The 16,613-nt window shown below is 53.3% G+C and overlaps 4 protein-coding genes across 4 annotated transcripts; 2 read left to right on the forward strand and 2 right to left on the reverse strand.

The window, feature by feature from the left end:
• Positions 1-53: 53 nt before the first annotated feature.
• Positions 54-1,003, reverse strand: BROUX77_003319 (uncharacterized protein; the record flags this gene model as incomplete). The annotated part of the gene is made up of 2 exons (XM_073747958.1): positions 54-509; positions 578-1,003. 2 exons carry the CDS (start codon positions 1,001-1,003, stop codon positions 54-56), a joined length of 882 nt encoding a protein of 293 aa, XP_073605744.1.
• A 2,568-nt stretch (positions 1,004-3,571) lies between these two features.
• On the forward strand, positions 3,572-5,332 carry BROUX77_003320 (uncharacterized protein; the record flags this gene model as incomplete). The annotated part of the gene is made up of 1 exon (XM_073747959.1): positions 3,572-5,332. One exon carries the CDS (start codon positions 3,572-3,574, stop codon positions 5,330-5,332), a length of 1,761 nt encoding a protein of 586 aa, XP_073605745.1.
• Positions 5,333-5,899: 567 nt separating this feature from the next.
• Positions 5,900-7,831, reverse strand: BROUX77_003321 (uncharacterized protein; the record flags this gene model as incomplete). Its single annotated transcript, XM_073747960.1, has 2 exons — positions 5,900-7,229; positions 7,527-7,831. 2 exons carry the CDS (start codon positions 7,829-7,831, stop codon positions 5,900-5,902), a joined length of 1,635 nt encoding a protein of 544 aa, XP_073605746.1.
• Positions 7,832-10,445: 2,614 nt separating this feature from the next.
• Positions 10,446-15,377, forward strand: BROUX77_003322 (uncharacterized protein; the record flags this gene model as incomplete). Its single annotated transcript, XM_073747961.1, has 2 exons — positions 10,446-10,513; positions 10,736-15,377. The coding sequence occupies 2 exons, from the start codon at positions 10,446-10,448 to the stop codon at positions 15,375-15,377; spliced, it is 4,710 nt and encodes a 1,569-aa protein (XP_073605747.1).
• Between the last annotated feature and the right edge of the window lie 1,236 nt (positions 15,378-16,613).

Genomic DNA, 16,613 nt, shown 5'->3' on the forward strand with positions numbered 1-16,613 from the left:
GCAAAAGAGAGTAGTCAAGTAATAAGCGTAGTCCTCGGAATGAAAGCCTCCCTCTAGCATACACCGCCAAATGGTGTGCACACGCGCAAGTCCTTGACCAGGTCCTCGACATTGCTGAGATACCTGCCCAGAAGCTGCTGTTTTTCACTTGTGGTCAGAATCTCGGCATCCTCGTCAATCAGCGTCGCCTCGGAGCCCGAGCTCATGTGGCTGCCGGAGCCGGCAACGGCCGGTTTTATGATGACACTTCCGTAGGGTGAGCTGGCGGGGGAAGCCTTGTTAGCGGGAGTTTCGGGCATGAGGTAGAAGTAGAGAAACTCGACCAGCTTCATCTTGACTTCGCGCGAGGTTGAGCGAGACTTGAAGAGGGAGGTGACAGTCAAGAGACCATCGAGGGCTTCAAATGTGCGAGTGTTGAAGGGCGTGTCGATAAGGGCGACAACAAGGGTCAGCAGGGTGGCAGACTGGATGGCGGGGCAGTTGACGGGCTCGAGGAGGTCAAGAAGTAACTGGAGACAAAGGAGAAGGAGAGCGTTAGCAGGGCAATTGTGTAGTGCTTCTTGTGCTAAAAACACACGTTCATATGCTGTTCTCGCGCAAACAGCGTCTTGCTTGGCGGGTGCAACAAGAGCACACCCTGTATTAGATCCAGCGAATTTAGAATCAACAGGTCGTTCTGGCCATCGTCACCCTTCCCCATCAGGCGGTCGAGCGTGTTGATTAGACGCAGCGTCACGTTCCACTCAAAGCCCTCTTGCAGCTTGAAAAACTCCTGGAAGGCGGGGTCGTCGCCTAGCTGCGCGAGGCCTTTGCGGGTTTGCGGCAACGCAACGGCGGCGTTGTGTGCGTTCGCGGGGCCAGTCGGGCGCGAGGGCGGCAGCGATTGTGACTGCGACAGGCAAATTTGGGCTAGGAGACCCTCGACCTGGCGCAGGCCTTTGCGCACCTTGGGACCATCGTAGGAGGAGAGGTTGTCAAAGGCTAGTGAGAGCAGGGCCTCCATGACAGGAGGCAGTAGCGAGACGAGGAGCGAGTGAGTGAGTGGGTGTGAAGGGACGGTGGAAGTCTATGGCTGTAGTGAGCGTAGGGTTGAATTGAACGACGGGCGAGCTAGTTATCGTATCGAGGCGTGGTCAGCCAAAACAAGGTTGTGTTGAGTGTCAGATGCTGTCGTGAGAGGTCGGGGCAGAGGCAAAGCCAAACGAGGCGAGGGACGCAAGGGAGCGGGCAAAAAGGCACCAAAGACGCAGAACTGCAGCGAGCAATAAGCGGAGGATCACAAGGGAGAGACTATCAAGATCAAGTGAAGCCGTAGGCAACGTAGCCCAAGCCAAAGCGTCACTATACAGTGGGAAGGGCAACAAAGCGAAAGCAATTAATGATGAGAAATAATTTCGAGCAGCAGCAAAGCACAAATAAATCGAATAATGCCAAGATCAAGGAAGATAGACTCCCGCTTTGTGGTCCGGTGGTGGGAGGGTTTGTTGACTTTGCAGCAGGATCAAGGGAAGAAAAGAAAAGAAAGGAGCTCTGCCCAAGAGGCCAGCTGGCGGGGCAACCACAGAAGCACCGACTAGGGTCTGTCGCCAGTGTCATTAGGGTCATTCAGGGTTACACATGTGGTACATTGTTCGCCAGGTCCAGGATAGCCTGACTAGCCAAGGGGCCAAGAAGCCAGGAGGACATGAAGCTTGGACAATTGTACAGGGATTGACGGACGCCATCTTTTGTTCAGCTCTTTTTCGGCTATTGGATAAGATGGGATGGGCTGGGGAGGCCTGTAATTGCGTGCAGGACAAAGAGGCCGGAGTGGAGTGGTAATAGGAGATGGTGAGAGAGAGAGAGGGAGGGAAAAGGCTGGAGTTGGGCAAGATTATGATAGGTGGCGACGGACGATCAGATGAAGAGAAGTAGCAAGCCTCGAGGCCGTGCACAGGAAAGCTGGGCTGCATAGGCGTTGTGTTGAAGGGAAATGATTGTCGTATCTAGCGGTCGCTGGGTCCGTCGAGGACCATGGAAGCGCGTATCTGGCTGGGCTGGGATGGGCTGGTGGTCACAAGGCAAGGCAAAGAAAGGAAAGGAACCATGGATGGGCAGCAAGACAGGACGACGAGGCCAGTCGGGGGGGCCGATATGCATCGGTAGTGGGTAGACAGAGACAGGCGAGTAGAGGAGGCAGCATGTACATATGTATGTACATATGTATGCATGTAGGTAACTAGTGAGTTATGTATGTTGCAACTAGCTATGAAGTTACATGACTACTTGTAACTAGCTAATGATATGGATGTTCCTGTCTACTGTCCACCGTCTGCATGTAAGCCAATGGAAGCGTCGCAATGGAAGAGAAGCTTGCAGCCACCACCACCACCACAAGAACACGAGGGGCCAGAGGGATGGCCGGCCGGCCCCAATGCAAGCCTGCTTCGATGTGCGAGGGCTCAGGTGCGCATTGCTTGTGGTGTATGATGTCTGTATGGAGTGGCTAACACGTGAATGCATATATATGCGGATATTAATAGCCAGCGACTCTCTTGGTGTGGTCGTCAGACCAGCTGTCATTCATGTCTTGTCATGTGTCTCACTGCTCACTGGACGGGTCTGACACTGGAGAGAGAGGCGAGTGAGGGTATGTTGTATTAGTGGTTGGTTGGCTTGGGCGGGGGAGGAGGCCCCTTGTTGTGCTTGTTGAAAGGGCGCTGTTAGGGGGGGAGGCGGCGAGATATGGATGACTATGACTGACTAACCAGTCGATACTCGCAGTAATAATAGACATGTAACGACAGAGTCTGATACACACAACAAGTGCCACCAAGCACCACCCAGAAAGACAGAGCCACGACTTGGTCAGTTGGCCCAAGATTGACTCTCTCCCACGCACTTTACCTGAGGCTCCCTTTCGTTTCTTCACAAACAGACGCCCGGCGGCAAGCAAACCCTCCAAGCAAGACCTCCAAACAGCGCCAGCACCAATATAATAGTCATTCGGAAAATAACCAGCATCAAAAAGCCGGTTTTCATTCCTGCCCTTTGCTGGAAGTCCGGAATTTATTTCCTTTTTGTTCTTGTATTTGATTCCCTTTTCTCTCTTTTTTTGGTTCAGTATTTTTCCCTTTTTCTTTTTTTTTTTCTTTTCTTCAATTTCTTTTGCTCTTCTCTCTTCATTTCTTCCCCTCCCACTGCCAATTTCTTATCAAACCTCAACCAGACTCTGTCTTCTCGTTCTCATTTTCCCATCTTCTGCTCTCTCAGTCGCCTGCCTCGCCTTCTGCCTCTTTAGAAGCTCTCGGCCGCCCGCTCTCTAACGTCAAGCAAAGCGACCTTACTGCGTGTCCAAGAACGTGTATCACCGACGCCGTCAGCACAGGCCAGCACCTCTCTGAGCAGCGATACAGCCAGCCTATATTGAATCCAGCTCCAGCGCCATCTCCAACTGCCATCTCCAAAGCCTCTCACCATCCATCCACTCCGTCCGGACTCAATCACCGGCTTCGTTGCCCTTCCCCTTTGGGATCCGCCAACCCTCCGCCAACCCTAACCACTGCTCCACCATCCCATCCCCGCCAATCCAATGCAGTGGTACAAGCGCCTCTCCAGAGACAAGGACAAAATGCAGATGCAGCCACATCCTGCGTCTGCTCCGAGTCCCACCAAAACCCTCAAGGCCACCGTCTCACCACCGCCCACTGCCTCCATAAACGTGGCGGCTTCGTGTGTTTCAACTGCCTCCAGCCTCGCCACCATTGCCACCTTTGGCTCGCTGCCGTCCCCAACCAACTCAATACCACCGCCCGCCAAGATCCCCCCTCGAACATCGTCCACGGGCCATCAGAGCGCCCGCACTTCTCGTCGCGCCTCCATCCCCGCAGCCTCGATTTCTTCCATCCCTGCCGCACCGCCCTCGTCCTCGGCAACCATCACGTACAAGCTGGCCCACGTCCCCGAAACCGCCACCGCTGCCGCCCACGCGTCGTCGCTGCTACCACAGCCCTCCTCGTCGCCCTCGCCGTCGACCGACTCGTCTCTCTCCGGCCTCGTCGCCTCATCAGCCTCGGCCCCCGGCTCGCGTGCCCGCCCGTGCTCCCGCTCCCGCTCGCAGTCTCTGTCGCTGTCGCTCTCGCTGCCGTACTCACATTCTCGCTCGCAATCATACACCTCGCACTCCCGCTCACATCCCCGCTCCGTCCCGCCCTTTTCCGCGCACATCATGCCGCCGCCACCGCCGCCACCCGACCCCTCGCGCTATGCCACCGAGGACCTCGACTTCACTGGCCGCAAGCTGTGGACCGCTGACAAGGAAAAGGCTGTGTGTGGCCCGTTCGACTACCTCTATGGCCACCCCGGCAAGGACTTCCGCGCCCAGCTGATCAAGGCTTTTGATGTGTGGCTGGAGGTGCCCACCGAGAGTCTTGCCATAATCACTCAGGTCGTAGGAATGCTGCACACTGCTTCACTCCTCATAGACGATGTCGAGGACTCGTCCTCGCTCCGTCGCGGCTTGCCTGTAGCACACAACATCTTTGGCGTCGCCCAGACCATCAACTCGGCCAACTACATCTACTTTAGAGCTTTGCAAGAGGTCCAGCGTCTGCGCAGTCCAAATGCAATCTCCGTCTTTGCCGACGAACTCTTGCACCTGCACCGCGGCCAGGGTATGGATCTCTTCTGGCGTGATAATCTCACCTGCCCGTCTGAGGAAGACTACCTTGAAATGGTCGGCAACAAGACTGGCGGCCTCTTCCGCCTAGGCATCAAGCTCATGCAAGCCGAGTCACGGTCGCTGGTTGACTGTGTACCCCTGGTCAACCTGGTTGGATTGATCTTCCAGATCCGCGACGACTACCTCAACCTCTCCTCCAGCGAGTACTCGCACAACAAGGGCCTGTGCGAAGACCTGACCGAGGGCAAGTTCTCGTTCCCCATCATCCACGCCATTCGCGCCGACCCCGCCAACACCCAGCTCATCAACATTCTGCGCCAAAAGACTACCGACGTCGACGTCAAGCGCTATGCCGTCGCCTACATGGAGAGCATGGGAAGCTTCACCTACACACGCAGCGTCGTCAACGTGCTGATTGAGCGCGCGCGCAAGGTCGCCTTTGAGATTGACGATGGCCGCGGCAAGACGGCCAACATCCTCGCCATTCTCGACGCCATGGTGCTTCCCGAGGAGACTGCGTCGGGCCCAGTCTCCGTCGTCGACTTGCACTCTACCACCCTGACTGCCGGACACGAGCCACTCCCGACGCCGCCTCCGCCGGTGCGCGCGATGCAGGCCATGGCGGCGCAGCAGGAGCAGCAGCGAGATCACCTTGACAAGTTACGTTCATGAGCATCGGCTATCCCATGCCTCTCACCACCCCCTTTGGTATTCTTTCTTCTCTTGTCATGTCCGTTGCTAGACGGCCGCACCTTTTTTTTTCCTTTTGATCACGTCGTCCAAGCTCTGCTGTTGCGCAGCTCTCTCATGATGCATCTTTCTGTATTTCCAGGCGGTTCTTTTTTTTGTTCCTATTTTTCTTCTAGACTTGTTCATTCTGTAATTTTCTTCTTCTCTGCGTCAAAATCTGTAATCATGTACACGCATGGCGTTCTTCAAGCTTGTTGTTTGTGTTTTCGCTTGTTTGCTTCCATCTCGTTTGCGAGATTCACTTGAGGATAAGGACAGAGAAGTAAACAAAGATTTTTTTTTTCCTCAGGGACAGCATCTATCTGTATCTCCAAGTGTGCTACTCAATGAATAACTACCCCTTTTTAATAATCGAGAAAGACTGGGCATCCATACATCCATCTGCCACTATTTCACTATTTCACTATGAAAAACGCACCCCGTGGCTCATAAAACATGCATTAACTATCGTAGCTATCTGTTTAAGCCCTATTCGCCCCCTTCCTCTTGCTACCGTCGCTTGACCACGCGCACCCACCGCCGCCGCCTCCATTCGCCGCGCCCACCTACCGTATCACTCTCCTCCCACAACTGGCGGCTCCCACGCGACTGCGCCTGGCCATCTTTTGCCGCCGGAGACAGCGTCTCGAGCGCAACCGACGACACCGACGACTCCGTCGACCGGTCCTCGTCACCAGGAAGCGACGCAGTCTGGCCAACCCCGCCATCAGCCTCGGCCTCAGTCTCGTTGCGCATGTCGTACACCCAGCGCTCGCCCTCAGTCTCCACCTCGACGCCCGTGATGATGCGCTCCTCGACCCACTCGCGGCTCCACAGGTCCATTGCCCACTTCTTCTCGCTCCACTCCCAGCCGGCGGGCGGGAGGACATCTTCGAAGAAGCGCGTGCCGCGCGGGCGCTCACCGGCCAGGCGTGCGGGAGACGTAGGGTCAAAAGGCGCAGGCGAGAACAGCCACGGTTCCCAGTCGCCGCCGCCGTTGCTTCTGGCGCTGGGCGTCATGCGCTGCAGCTCGAAAATCTCGACCTCGCGTGTCTCGGGCGCGCTGTCCAACATAATGTCGTGGCGGATCCAGGCGTCCAGCCAGCGCTTGGCCAGCGCCTCCTGCGGCTCGACGTGCGTGCGGCGCATGGCTTCGAGCAATGCGGCAATGCGCGGGTGGTTCATGCCGAGGACGGCCCAGCCGCCGACAAGGAAGAGTAGGCGCCACGGCAGCAGGTGTGCCGAGATGGACATGAGCACGCTAGCAGCAAACATGAAGACGAAGATGGCAGACGAATGGGCCTCGTCGCTGAAGTTGGTCGTCGGCACAATGGTGGCGACGACTTGGTCGTGGCCGACACAAAAGTCGTCCATGCAGTTTTGCAGGTCGCGCATGTTCTGCAGAAAGTCGCGGCTCGGCTCCTTTGTCGGCTTGGCGGGTGCTGCGGGAGCCAGCGCTGGGCCGCCGCCGGCGTAGGCGAGCGACTCGGGTCCCTGTGGCGGCGCGGGGTGGCGCGCGAGGAAGCCGGGGATGAAAACGCTAAGTAGCAGTGCAGCGAGCGGCAGGATGGGCAGCAAGTAGGGATCGAGACACACAAAGCTGTAGACAGCTAGCACGGAGAGCGTGTGTGAGTAGTGCTGCCACGTGAAGATGCGCACGACTTGTTCCTGGAAGGCAAAGACAACGCCGATGCGGGCGTTGAAGCGGCGGAAATTATTGGACATGGTGGTGATGTTGAAGTTAGGCCGGTTCTCATAGAACTCCATGCCAGTGGTCTGCGGCGCGGGCGGCATGCGGGCGGCGGCCGGGCCATCTTCGGGGACTATCTGCGCAAGAACTCTTTTGAAGGAAAACGGGGTTAGCTTGAGGCTATTCAGAAACTCACGAGGGCTGCGATGGGTTCTGTTCTTTTTTCTGCGCTTCATTCTGGTGAAGCAGTGGTCTATGTTCTGTGGTCTGTGATGAGAGAAGATGGAGAGGGGCCCTCTGCTCGTGCCGACGCTGTAGCTGTGGCTGTGGCTGTGACCGTAGCTATAGCCATGGTAGCCGGCAATTTACATTGCTGCTCATGTTTATGCATGGTACCAGGCATGCATGTACGCTCTATAAAGAACGGACATGGTCAGACTCACTCACGTTTCCAGCAAGCGATCCTGAAGCGACGCCTTGTCCCGCATAGCTGCCATTCGCTGCCTTAACCCGCCTGCTTTGGCCTCATCGGCTGGAGCCCGTGTCACGCCGAAATTGCTGGGTTTCGTGAGAGACGGCTGGTGCGGGGGGTTTTCGCCGTGGCTGCGAGTGTAGGAGTGCGAGTTCTGGGCGTCAGTCTGTTCTGGGCTCTGCTGCTGCTGCTTCTGTTGCTCGTCACACACACGCAACATGTGCTCCCGCTCTGGCGAAGGATCACGGCTACCGAACAAATCGGCAGTAAAGTCATCCATGAGGCACAAGCAAAGCAAACACTTTGATAGGTAGCTGGCGAGTGTGTTGGTTGTGCAAGCTTCTCCTTCTGCTGCCGTGCCGTCAACAAGACAAATGCCCGTTTTCTGCCTGTGAATAGAGGTGGATCCCAAGATGGTCAAACAGTAGTCCGGTATGATATGCGGATGTGAAAGATGGCCGGGTCGTCACTTGATTGAAAAAGCTCAAGTCTATTCTGCACTTGGGATCTGCGTCCCGCCGCAAGCCACCGAGAGATGTGACCCTTCGATGACGTGTGAGGCACAGCTGCCAGAGGCGCTGGCAGCTGGCACAGCAGTGGCATGCGAATGGATAACCCAATCAGAACCCTAAGGGATGCTCCTCAACTCCTGCTAGACTCAACTTGACTTCTCATTACATTCCCCCTAACAAGAAAAGCGGTCAAATCCCAGTCGAGGTTCCTGATCTTGGCCATCCCATCAATTTGAAGTGCGTCCTCAATTGCAATGCACGCCGGTGGCGGTCAGCCAGCCTGGAAAGTGACAAAAGCGACAAGCCAGAAAAGGGTCGAATGTGCTTGCTCTGTTTCTGGCAGCGCAAGTCAAAATCAAAAGTGAAACCAAACAGAGAAGATAATCTACAAACATGATGTAGGGCTCACCACGACGAACGAGCAAGACAAGGGACTCCAAGAGTGTCGGGACTTGTTGCCATGGTCGTTACTAGGAACCGCAGCCAGGGACAGACAAGGAAGAGACGACAAACAACACCATCTCTCTATCTCAGACTTGGACAAATACGATACGCTGGGCTCAGCTTGCTGGTTCTCTCTGTCTCTCGTGCTCTAGCTCGTTTGGGTTAGAAAAGGAAAAAAAAAGGGCTCTTCTATGTTCCCTTTTTAGGATGTCGAGTTGCCCTTGTTGCTGTTGTTGTGCCCCTTTGTCAGGGCCCCAAGTTGACAAGTACCTGTACAAATACACTACACCTGGATGCTTATGCTTGCATGGGCCTGTATTTGCGGCTGCATCTAGGCCCGCAGGCCAAAGACAGGTCAGAGACAAAGACAGACAAGGGATTGCGGTAGGTTCAAAGGCAACTCTTTGTCTGCTACTTGTACCTGTACATACATACTTGTAGACACACACAAACTCGCTGTTTGCACTTGTAGACGCCTCCTGGATCTTGCAGCACAGCAAAATGACGACAACAGACCCACAGAACCAGAAAAAAACAAACAGAAAGGCTTGAGGCTTCTGACACCAGGGCGTCTCATTGTTCTTGTTTTGTTGTTGTTGGGACCATCTCCGGGTCAATTGGTGGTGGTTGGACATCATGTGATGTGTGGTCAAATTAGGGTTTGAGGCCGGGGTGTCTTGGCACACGAAGCAGGACTTGGAAGGCTGGAAAGTTGAACGATCGCACGTTGATCCCGAACCAGGAAGACGCGCAGTAACTATGGTATGCAGCGAGAGTGGACCAAGTGCGACATGCTCAATATGTAGCCTGTATGTATGTAGAAACAACACATCAGACAGCGCAGAGGAAGATGGCCATGGACACAATATTGTGGATTATTAGCTACATGGCCGTGTCATTTGGTCTCCGAGTCTCTCGATGCGTGGGCCCGTTCAATAGGCAATCTGGTGTTTCGATCCTTTCACAAAGCGAGCTGTCTGTGCCAAGTTGGCTTCTTTTCCGTTGTCCATCGTGTCCGTGTGTATGTACAAATACCAACTAGTCAGCTATATTGCCATGCTGCTATCAGTTTTGCTATTTGCACTGTTTGGCTCTTTCCGGGTGTATAGTTGCAGGTAATTGACAACTTTTTTCATTTCATTTCGTTTTTTTGTCTCTGCCTCATCACTCTTGCCGTAGTTACTACCTTTTATTCCTTTTGTCGCGTTGTAGTTGCCAAGTTGGTCGCGCTCTTGTACAAGTTCTGCTCATTTGCGTGCAGTTGCCCCTTTGATAACTAGCCCGTACAAAAAAAGCCAAAGAGGCCCGGCGGGAAGCCCAGGGAAGGAAGGAACCTACGATCCAGGAAAGGGAGGCACCGCCGCCCAAAATCCGTTCTTTCTGCTTTGAGCAGCTTCTCCTGCCAGATTCTGCATCTCTGCGTTTTTGCATCTTGGCCGCTGCAATTTCTGCACCTTCACCTTCATCTTCTTTTCCCCTCCCCCTCCTCCTCTTCTTTTTTTTTTCCTTCTTCATCTCTCATCGCCACCAGTGCTGCTTTTCGCCTGTCAGCGGCTCATCTCGGCTCGTCAAGCCTTCTCGTCCTAAAAAGAAAACAACATTTTCCATTTTTTTTTTTCTTTTCTCTCGGAATGCGATAGTTTCTTTTTTCTTCGTCTTTTAGCTTCCCTCTCCAAAATCCAGGACTCCCTCTCTGCCCAGATCAGTTAGGGTTGTGGAGTGCATTGGCCAGCCATTATCACCGATCTTGGCTCTGGAAAGTTGGCGTATTTTGTTTGTTGCTGCTGAGAGCGAGAGCTTCAAATTTCCTCCAGTCCTTGGCCACACGGGCCCGCCTCCGTCGTTTTCTCCTCTGCCAGAGTTTCTTTCGTCCCCGTTTCTCCGCTCCAATCTCCTGCTTGTGAGTGCTCCTATGCACCCACACTCGCGTTGCTCTCCATGATCAGGGAGCCCATCACTCATCCGCCTGGTCGCCAACACGGCTTAAATACCACTCCTACACCGAGGTGAGTCGTTTTCCTTTTGTCTCGCTCCAGCAGTCCAAAAAAACAGAAAAAAAATACACACGGCCACCAGCTTCTTCATCATCTGGAGTGTCACTATGGCTTTAGCCAGCACTTCTATCCACATCCCTGCCACTCGCCTGCACTGAACTTCAACTGCACTGCGTTGCTTTGTCTCTCATCTGCTCGGTGCCCCTAACTTTAGTAACTTTCGCTCTGATATAGGTCCCGAAGATTAAGCAACGCTTCCATCATCTCTTCTGTCTCGACCGTCCTCCCTGGCCCTGGCTCTACATCTCGCCCTCTCACTTCTGGCCCTTCTTCACTGTCAATGCTCAGTGCATCTTCGTCCAACAACCGTTCGTTGTTCTCCTTTGGACGGAATGCTGCCTCCTCGGCCGCCTCCACCTCGACCCAAATCCCCATGCAAGACAATCTCGAAAACCGCGACGTGACTACCTCGTCGCCGTCCTTCGACTTTCTCCCTTCAGTCAATTTCGACGATTTGCAAAGCAGTCTCGAGGAGGCGTCTACCGAGTTCAAATTGTCCCCCTTCACCACGCCCACGTCCACGTCGACCATTGCCCATCACTCGCTTTCGCTGCCTCTGTCTAGCTCCATAGCCTCCGACGTCGGTAGTTTGATCAACGCCAGCTCCAGCTCCAACGGACATAATCCGCCAGTCTCCATGCGGACATCGTCTGTCGTTTTCAACAGCAAAATGCCCGAAGCTCACCCTCAACTCTCATCAAACAATCTGACGCATGCCATATCTTCAGCCTCGGCCAGCGCCACCAACATTGCCACATCCTCGACAATCTCCTCCTCATCCACAACTCGCGTTGTCATCAACCCAAACACCATGGGTAACACCACTCGCCAAAATGCACATACACATCAACGCTCAGCCTCGCTCCTGCGTCACCAGAGCACTTCTTCTAGGCCCTCAACTTCTCCCGCCATCTCCGAATTGCCTCAGCCGTCTTCCCGAACGCCTATGCGCCGCCAGAGTCATTACCCGCCCGTGTCAAATTCCAACATGCCCAAGCCGATATTACCAAGGAAATCCATCGGCCCCGGAATTGAGACCGATACTTCTCTAACCCTAGGGCGTCGCTCATCAACACGTCGACCCAGCATTGGCTCAGACATGAATCCGAGTCGATCCTTTGTCTCAACTTCCACGCTGGGGGATAGCACGCGTTCTTCGCTTGATGCCGATTTTGTCTCTTCCAACGACTCGACCGCCTCAAATCTCTCCACCTCGCGAGCCTCAAAAGCCCGATCTGTCCATTCCTTTAGTAAACCAACCCAGGCCAGTTTGGCCAACAGCAATAGCACTCTTACTCCGGATAGAAAATCACGACTATCATCCTTTCACCTGCGCTCCCCGCGAACATCGCTCAAAGCTGGTGCTCCAACTCCTTCAACAACATCAGCAACAGCCAACAAGCGTGTGTCCGTCATGCCCGGGATGCCAAGTCCCAACCATGTTCATGGTTTGGGCGCTCGAACCATCAGTCCAACCGATGCCCGGAGAATGAAACGGCTTTCCATGCATAACCCTTCCAGCAACAGTAGTGCCACATCTATTGCAAGTCCTGCTACTGGTCATGCCTCTGATATTCCACCTCCCCCGCCGTCTGATCGCCGCGCTTCGTCAAGATCCCCGTCTGTAGCTCCTCGAAAGGCAACCACAACACCTTCATCCTCGCGCACCACTCCCGATACACACCGAAAATCGTATAGCTCTGGACTGTCGACGGGTTCTGCTGCTAGTACCACAACCGTTCGCACATCTACAGGCTCCATCACACCTCGTATGCCTCAGATTCCCCAGTCAATCTCAACCTCAAGATTACCGGCTCCCAAGGCCTTGACTCTGCAAAACATTCAGATGCAAAGCGCCAACAGTGATCTGGACGAAGATGTCCCGCCTGTTCCTGCAATCCCGAAAGCCTACGGCTCACCAAAGGAACCCTCGGTTGAGTACAGCTTAATGGACAAAAAGAAACTCAGTATGGTATTTGACACTTCTAGTGTCCATAGCCTCCAGAGTAACTCGACTGGAAGCGGCTCTGTTGTCGGTGCTCTTGATGTCGCCCCACTATCCACCATCGGAAGCAAAGTGGGAATGAGAAAAGGATCCTATCACAGCCACACTGTTCGGGAATCTGAAAAGATCAACCAGTCCCGTAAGAGCTTGCAGCCACTCCGCCTGCCTCCGATGCACATTGGTCCCCTGAGTACGCCTACTGCCAACAAGATTGCCTCGCTTCCGGTACATAAAAATACATCCCCCAACCGATTAAGTCCTGCCCCGAAGCAGACCTCTAGCAAGACTCCAACAACCCCTATGACCGCTTCCAAGACCTCCTTCTTTTCACGAAATTATGACACTGCGATGGAAACGCCGGTTATGCGCAGCAGTAGCTCCATCAACTCATTGCAACTACACAGCCCTTTGGCATCTGCAACAGAAATAGGTGATAATTCTACTCGCACTTCTAAAGCGCGGGATAGCAATATCTCTCCATACATGTCTGCCTCACTGCCAAAGTCTAGTGGCGCCACTACTCCCAGTACTAACAACACGAGCCACGGACGAAATGTGCTTGTCAAAAATAATCGCAACGCAGCCAGATCACGAACGGGTGGTGAGACTGTTACTCCTTCGTCTGGAACCGCCGCTGTCAAGCATTCAAACTCTACCCACTCCTTCAAGCCATCGGGACCTAGAGCCATACGGGCGCCAGCCAAGGGTCTTAAGTCACCTCCTCCTCCATCAAGTCCTGAAGATCAAGAGCCACCGACGCCATCTTCGATGAGCTCACTGCGCAGAAAGCTCAGTCTCTCTTGGAAACGTGGTGCCTCCAAAAGCAGCATTACACTCCCTCCTGGTGTCATTGAGACAACAAGCAGTCTTCACACTGCCCAGCGTCATGATCCCGCCCCCCCTCCGCGGTTGCCAACCTCAATGACAGGAAAGCTGAGCCCTACTGCCTCCATCAAAAGTGGTTCGACATATCTTGAGACTCGCAGAAGGAAGAGTTCTATTTCTAGTCTCACAACTCTTGGCATAGGAATACAAGAACGCCATCGGGGTGAATGGAATAACAACAATGGCCCCCTCAAGAAGCCTATTATGCCAGAGACTAGCGATAGACATGTTTCGAGCAATGGAATGCGCAAGCTGAAGCCTCGTACCTCGATGACACCAATCAACAAATCACCGACCACTGATTTGTGGGTCGCAGACATGGACAAGGACGACATAATGGCGGAAGAGGACATGCGAAAATTGGCCATGCGACGCAAAGAGACCGAAGTATCCGCCCGTACTCTCGATCAACTTCGCAAAAGAGCTACTCCTAAGGAACGGGTGAGTTCCCAAGATGCCATTCGGATCGCCAGGCTCAATAGCTATGAACACGGCGAAATTATGGACTATAAAGATGTGTACTTTTGCGGTACCCAAAACGCCCAAAAGGTTGTTGGCGATCTTCACAGCAACGTACCAAACTTTGGATATGACGATGAGCGTGGCGACTACGCTATCGTGCCAGGCGATCATCTGGCATACCGCTATGAAATCATCGATGTTTTGGGCAAGGGTAGCTTTGGTCAAGTTGTGCGTTGTATTGATCATTGCCTGGGAGTCTTGGTGGCCATTAAGATTATTCGGAACAAGAAGCGGTTCCACCAGCAGGCCATTGTCGAAGTCAACATCTTGAAGAAGCTTCGAGAGTGGGACCCACACAACCACCACAGCATGGTAAACTTTACCGACAACTTTTATTTCCGTGGGCATCTTTGCATTTCAACTGAGCTCCTTGACATGAACCTTTATGAATTCATCAAGGTAAACAATTTCCGGGGCTTTTCGCTGCGTTTGATCCGTCGCTTCACAAAGCAAATTCTCTCTTCTCTCAATCTGCTCAAGCATCGCCGAGTTATCCACTGCGACTTGAAGCCCGAAAACATTCTCATTCGCCACCCGCTACACAGTGAAATCAAGGTTATTGATTTCGGATCGAGCTGCTTTGAGAATGAAAAAATTTACACATATATCCAGTCGCGCTTCTACCGGTCTCCAGAGGTTATTCTTGGCATGACGTATGGTTTGCCTATCGACATGTGGAGTGTGGGCTGCATTCTTGCAGAGCTGTACACCGGCGTACCAATCTTCCCCGGCGAGAATGAACAGGAGCAGTTGGCTTGCATCATGGAGGTCTTTGGGCCTCCCGAGAAGCATTTGATCGAGAAGAGTACACGGAAGAAGCTTTTCTTTGACTCGATGGGCAAGCCCCGTCTTACGGTATCTACCAAGGGCCGGCGTCGGCGTCCCTCGTCCAAGACGCTACAACAGGTGCTCAAGTGTGACGACGAACCATTCCTTGATTTCATCGCTCGCTGTCTGCGCTGGGATCCCGACCGTCGTATGCGGCCGGAAGAGGCACTCCGCCATGAATTCATCACTGGCCAAAAGCCTGCGCCACGCCCTGTTCGGGATATGTCGCCAATGAAGCGTACCAACACAATTGCCACTTCACGACCGCTACCTGAGCCACCGGCAATGTTTCGTCGTACGAGGGAGGTCTCTGCCTCGGGGACTAGCCCATCGAAGCCATCAACAGGTGGATATGCACCTGTGCGTCGTGGCTCAAATGCGGGCTACAGCGGGAGCAGCACTTTAGGGACTGGGGTAGGAGCAGGCTCGACCAAGCGTGTGAGTACGGGCGTGGCTAGCATTGCAGGAAATAGCAACCTCCCGCGGGCTTCTAACCGGAGCGTGAGCGGGAAACTGGCAGACCTCGTTTCGCCCGGTGTATCAACAGCTACCGCAACGGCATCTAGTCGACGATGAGAGAAACAAATGGAGGCATGGGCTCTCCGAGGCGACTTTTGTGCCGATCCGATTTTGTGTCCAGTTCCTTAGACAGCCGTTTTTTATTCTTCTATGAGCTTCATCCTGTATTTCTTTTCACCCTACCGCTCTAATGCTTCCCTTTTTATCATTTTACTTTTCCACGACCAATAATGCGCCCATCTTCCCCATTTCAATTCTTTCTCAGCCTGTCGTCTCTTGCGAGTAGGCCTTGTTAGTCTGATGTCCTCTTTATCCGTTCTTCATTTCCGGTGGTTAGCTGGTCCTTTTTTTTCTCTCGTTTTCTACTTTTATTTATCCATCCCGCCAGCGGTATCTAGTTATCGACCTTGATGCCTCTTTTTCTTTCCCCTATTCACTTATTACATGCTCTTGCCACGCGCTGTGCCATGTCCAACAAAGAGCATTTTTATACTGCATTTTTATACTACCTTGTCATTTATGTGCCATGTCTGAGAATGACAACCGTTCTCGTTGCGTGGTGCTTTGATTTTTTAGACACTTACCTTTTTTTTCTTCTTTTATTTATTTGATAACATGGCCCTCCTTCTTGTGTTCCTTGCCGGCTTTCCTTGTGATTTATGTTTATTTTATGTTGCTTTGATTTTTGACTTCAGTGGGTGGTTATTCAGGTGGACTGTTTTCTTGTCTGGAACTCTGTGGCTTTTCTCGAGTCCTGGAGCCTGCTCTACAGCTTGTTGGAGTTGGAATTGTCGGGCGTCACTGGATGGATTTTCTGGGCCCTCCAATCGCTGGCTGCCACTGATGACGCCCGCCTAAGATGACAGGCATGATGCTTGGTTCTAGGAATACAGAGCTACATATGGTCGACCAGACGTGTCACCGCTTTTGCATGTCTTCACTCCTGAAGCAACAAGGCGGCTAGAGCCAAGAACACGTCACTTATGTTCTATGCTTGTCGCCTTATTCAGTAGACGCGCTTGTTCCGGGGCTTGATGCAAAGCCGGGGGCATGGATCAATGGAGAAGAATATGGATGCACTCGCAGTATAACCTATACTCTTACTCTCTCTTTTAGCCCTTTTCTCCCCTTCTCCCCACCCCTCTCTCTCTCTCTCATGTGTGATGGACCGGTTGTGACCTCATAGCACAATGACAGCCGCACTGCTTTTCACACTTGCAAAGGAGGAGAGAGGCGAACGGGTCGCTGAGTAACTACTAGACCTGCACACGCCTCTATTTTCTTTAACGCACG

This window comes from Berkeleyomyces rouxiae (assembly GCF_048999995.1).
Source record: "Berkeleyomyces rouxiae strain 22BRR77 chromosome Unknown BrBRR77_ptg000003l, whole genome shotgun sequence".
NCBI classification, from domain to species: domain Eukaryota; kingdom Fungi; phylum Ascomycota; class Sordariomycetes; order Microascales; family Ceratocystidaceae; genus Berkeleyomyces; species Berkeleyomyces rouxiae.